The sequence below is a fragment of the Silene latifolia genome, chromosome Y (genome assembly GCF_048544455.1).
Source record: "Silene latifolia isolate original U9 population chromosome Y, ASM4854445v1, whole genome shotgun sequence".
NCBI classification, from domain to species: domain Eukaryota; kingdom Viridiplantae; phylum Streptophyta; class Magnoliopsida; order Caryophyllales; family Caryophyllaceae; genus Silene; species Silene latifolia.
Window position 1 is genome coordinate 427654860 of NC_133538.1, and position 4885 is coordinate 427659744.

At 34.7% G+C, this 4885-nt stretch overlaps 1 protein-coding gene across 2 annotated transcripts; it reads right to left on the minus strand.

Moving 5' to 3' along the window:
• Positions 1 to 1193: 1193 nt before the first annotated feature.
• Positions 1194 to 4302, minus strand: LOC141626677 (V-type proton ATPase catalytic subunit A-like). 2 transcript variants are annotated; one of them, XM_074440374.1, is made up of 5 exons: positions 4016 to 4302; positions 2116 to 2314; positions 1765 to 1876; positions 1629 to 1666; positions 1194 to 1481 (listed from the first exon to the last, which is right to left on the minus strand). In XM_074440374.1, exons 2-5 carry the CDS (start codon positions 2134 to 2136, stop codon positions 1395 to 1397), a joined length of 258 nt encoding a protein of 85 aa, XP_074296475.1. In that variant the 5' UTR covers positions 2137 to 2314; positions 4016 to 4302; the 3' UTR covers positions 1194 to 1394. The 2 variants fall into 2 exon arrangements, with proteins under 2 accessions (XP_074296475.1, XP_074296474.1); XM_074440373.1 differs by having other exon boundaries at positions 1194 to 1506.
• Positions 4303 to 4885: the final 583 nt, after the last annotated feature.

Here is a 4885-nt window from a genome sequence, read left to right on the forward strand (position 1 = left end):
AATTAGGCTCATAAAATTACATAAATTCAAATTTTTGTGAATAAAATGGCTTAAAAATGTTGAAGTTACACTATAAAAATTAAAGTTACACTCAAAAATTATTAAATGAATAAAGTTACACTTATAATGCAGTAGAGTTACTCTCAAAAAATGTGTGGCTGAGAATAGGACTTAGGGACTCAACCAAAATGAAGGACTTACCTCTCTCTCTCTCTCTCTCTCTCTCTCTCTCTCTCTCTCTCTCTCTCTCTCTCTCTCTCTCTCTCTCTCTCTCTCTCTATATATATATATATATATATATATATATATATATATATATATATATATATATATATATATATATATATATACACACACACTACAAAGGGGAGTTATGCAATAGGAAGATAAAGCGATGAGTCTAGAACCATCATAGCATTAAGAGTATTTATACTACAATTATGTACATTCATAATAGTATGACTTATGGACATCTACAATAAGATTTTCATAATACTCTCCTTGGATGTCCATTCCCGTAAATACGTTGGTCAAGTTGCCTCGTTAAAAACCTTACCAGAAAACCCAGTGGGAAAAACCATGGTTAAGGGAAAAAGAGTGCAACACGTATTTACTCCCCCTCTTGTTAACATCACTTAAAATCTTTGAGGCGACGTAGACCAATGTATTAACTTTTTAAATGTTGTAGTTGGAAGTTCCTTGATAAAAAGATCTGCCAAATTTTCAATTGAGCGAACATGTGACACAATAATATCACCATTCTTCTAAAATTCATGAGTTGAAACATTGTAGAAAAAGTGTCATTGACATCGGTTTTTTAGGTCTATTCACATCGGTTTTGGGCGATGCTTCTGGGGGCGTTTATAGCATTTACAACATAAAACCGATGTTAATAAACTCTAATTACATCGGTTCTTATGTAAAACCGATGTTAATAGAATCATATTTACATCGGTTCTAAACCAATACCGATGTAAATATGATTAGATTAACATCGTTTATTTCTGAAACCGATGTAAATAATTCGATTAATTCATTTGGGCAAAATTGATTCAATAATTTATCCTCAATTAAATATTCCATCAAATACGGAGTACCTCCTTGGAAGTAAAGTTTACATTCTCACCCTAGTAAAAACCTGCAAATCAATCGGTAACGATTTAAACAACCCAGCAAACTACAGCTTCCAACAATTCAAACAAACACAAGTATCTTTTATACCTAAAAATATCATATTACAATTGTGTCCACCATACAAATAGTTCAAAACACTAGCTTCTACGACAAACAACATTAATATATTACATTCAATGTTTTTTTACCACTAAAGTAACCAAAGCTCTCGAACCTATGTTCATTTGTTGAGTTAATGAGCATATTCTTGATCCTTTATGTTAATGAGCAAGTGAGCCTAGAGGCTTTCCAGTTTGAGGATCCCAGCACAAAGGTTCTCCCAACCTGCTTCCACCGACGAGATACGCCTAAACAGAAATAAAGTTCAAAACACTATAACCTGCATTAGCAAGTCTAGAATGTAGAGATAGATGAAACTCAAATGTAGGGATGTGACTTGTGAGCACGCTACAAATGTTTACTGCAAACACATCCATGATTAAAAGAAAACTTACAGCATACAAGTCTCCACCAGTTGAAAGATCACCTTCAACTGAAACCAGAAAAGAGAACACATAAAACCTTTATTGAGGCACTCCTCGATAAGAAAGAAACACACGTGGATGAACCCAAAAGTATGATAAACATTACCTAATTTATTAGGCTGGAACTCCCAAAGAATATCTTTGTCTAGTACCGGCACAACAACACCACGAGGTATGCACACATCGCCAGACCGTAGAGCAATAGTTTTCAGTGGCCTCTGTATACATACATAACTTTATATTAACAAATTTGTTTGAGAAAAGCAAAAATGTGCTGAAAAAAAATAACAAAAGTAGACAAGGTTAGCAATGTTTTTCTCTGGCAACTGCATAAGAGTAGAAAATTATTGGACAATTTCAATTCAGTAAATAGGAAGTATGCTTAAAAATAAGATGAGAAATGTAGTCGAAAATAGAAAAGTCGAGTTAAACAAGCAGCTAAGTAGTAACTACATACCTGAATCACGGTCAAAATCATGGTACCACCGCAAATGTACTGTAAACATGTCTAAAGACACACAAAAATCGTTCGTTTTGAATTACTTGAAAGTACTAGTTAAAGCCCAATAATAGCATATCTGACCAGCTCAACTCTAACAGAAACGAAACGCAGAGTCGCAATGCATATCTGCATCCTAAGTTCTTATACTGATTTCCTGAAAAAAACAAACATGAAATTATAAGGTCACATGCTACCACATAAGAAATGCAAGCAAATAAGAAATCAGCAAACATTAAGAACAATCGAACAATCTCAACAGCAGCCTAAAATTAAGCAAGTTTAATCATTAACGGTATTATTGTGACAAAAACGCAAAAAAAAAAAAAAGAAAAGCAGAAAAGTTCTATCTGGCAGCCAGCAAGTAGCAAAATGCCTCACATAACATAGTGGGACGCCAGACCAGCCAGACTAGCAACACGAGCTTGCATCTGAACCACCCTAACCATAGCGGTCAAAGCCCGATGAAAAAACTGATCCCTAGACAACATCCATAGAAGGATAACACCTCAGATCAAAGAATATATACCATCAAATCCAATCAACTACGACTAAGTTTTGCTTCAAAATACGCCTCCCTGTCAGTCCAATTTCTTAATTACTGAGTGAACCATTCCAGGCTAAAATTGACGAATACTAGAGATACAGTAGACAGAACGTAGCAGTTAACCAAAAGTTCTTCATCCAAGTTGTTTCTTACATAAATAGCGACATTGTCATTGGTCGTGACTTCAAGTCAAGGCCTTGGAAACTGACCATAAAACACATCCTTGAGATGTCCCCACTTTATAAAATCTTAATTCCAACAGACAACAACAACAACAACATTACCCCAGTGTCTCAATGGCTCCCGCAAATTGCGGGGTAAGGGGGGGTCGGATGTACACAGCCTTACCCTTGTGTTAGCAACACAAAGAGGCTGCTTCCGAATGACCCAAGATGGAAATTGCGTCGAGAACTGCATCGAAGGACCGCTACTTCACAAAAGAAAGAAAGCGCAGCCACTTTAGTAAGCCATCTTGATTTATTCCATTATAATCCATAACCAAAGAGTAATGAGTCTTTGGCTCTTAATTCCAAGAGCAGAATTAAAAAAAAAAAAAAAAAAAAAAAAAAAAAAAAAAAAAATTCATTAATCCATAAACCCTAACTAACTTGAATGAAATTATTCAATTTGAATAATTAAAAAAAATATATTCCAGATCTTCGAATAACAGACAAACCCAATAGGCAATACCCCTTAAAACCCAAACTATATGAATTATGATGACTTATTCGAATCACAAATAGCTGGAAACTACAAAAGTAAAGCAAGCCATTTAGCAATCCTGCATATAATCTTCATTTCTTTAAAACATCACCACATCAATTTTTCGACATTCTGAAACCTAAATATGCTGACTATGAATTTCAAACACATCCAATACCCCTTGAAAACTATGATCCCGCAATTTAAGCTTAACTACGTACATATCTTAGATGCCCATCAATTACAGATCCAGTCATGTTACCTAAATAAAGACAAATCTTTGATGCAACTTGATGAACAACCTGAATCAGATACTCGAAATAAAGTGATTGTCTTTCACTAAACCCGTGTTGGAAAATACAAAATGTGATCATTAAAGCAACTGAACAGATGAATACCAACTAAATAACCTCAGAAATATACAAATGACAAAAAATATCAAGCTAGAGATTATAGTAAAAGTATCATCGAGTATAGCAAACTAAATAATGAAATCAAGTTGAAATTAAAAAAGTGTCGATGTTTAACCAATAGAAGTAAAAAACCCCCAATTCATTAATCTATAAACCCTAACTAACTTGAATGAAATTATTCAATTCGAACTTATACCTAACACAGCGGTCGATTTGTGGTGGGAGCTGCATACCATCGGCGGTGGGAGAAGCCTGGTAGTCGCGGTGGTGGTAGTGAAGCCGACGACGAGTAGGGCAACTATGTGATAGAGTGATTATTAATGGTGAGGACGCTGAAGTGACGACAGAAGGAGACTGGTGTTCGAGGGTGGTAGATAGCGTGAAGGTGAAGGGCGACGGCGTCACAGTGGAGGTTGTGCGATGGGTTTTTGTTGATTAGAAAGGGTTTTGGTTGGGAGTTAAGTGAAGGGTTTTTTTTAGCCCAATTTCTCTCCATTTCTTTAAGTTCTTATTAATGGTCCGGATCGCATATTGACAATATTTAACGGTTCTAAATTTACGCATTAAAATAAAGAAAAATGAGAATAAAAGGAGAAATTATTGTTTAAAGAGATTGTGAGAGGAAAGAGAGAGAATTCATTTCCGTTTTCTTTTTAGAGGAGGTTACGTGATAGGATACGATTCATGAAGTAATAATGAAATTTGACTTCGCCATCAGTTCACTAATTAACCGATGTAAGATAAATATTACCTAAATAAATTTACATCGATTTTCAACAAAATCGATGCAATGTAAATAAATAACATCGGTTTTTAAACAATCGATGCTAGCCACTGATGTAAATAGAAAAAAGAAAATTAATTGACATCGGTTTTTTTAAAAACCGATGTTAATAACTAAGGTTAGATTATTTACATCGCTTTTATTAAGAAGTGATGTTATTAAGGCGATGTCAATAGCACTTTTTCTACTAGTATTGCTACTCAATATGTATAGAAATGCGTGCAAAGTATTAGAATAAATGCATATAAAAGGCACGCATCAAACCTCCCCAAACCAAACCCT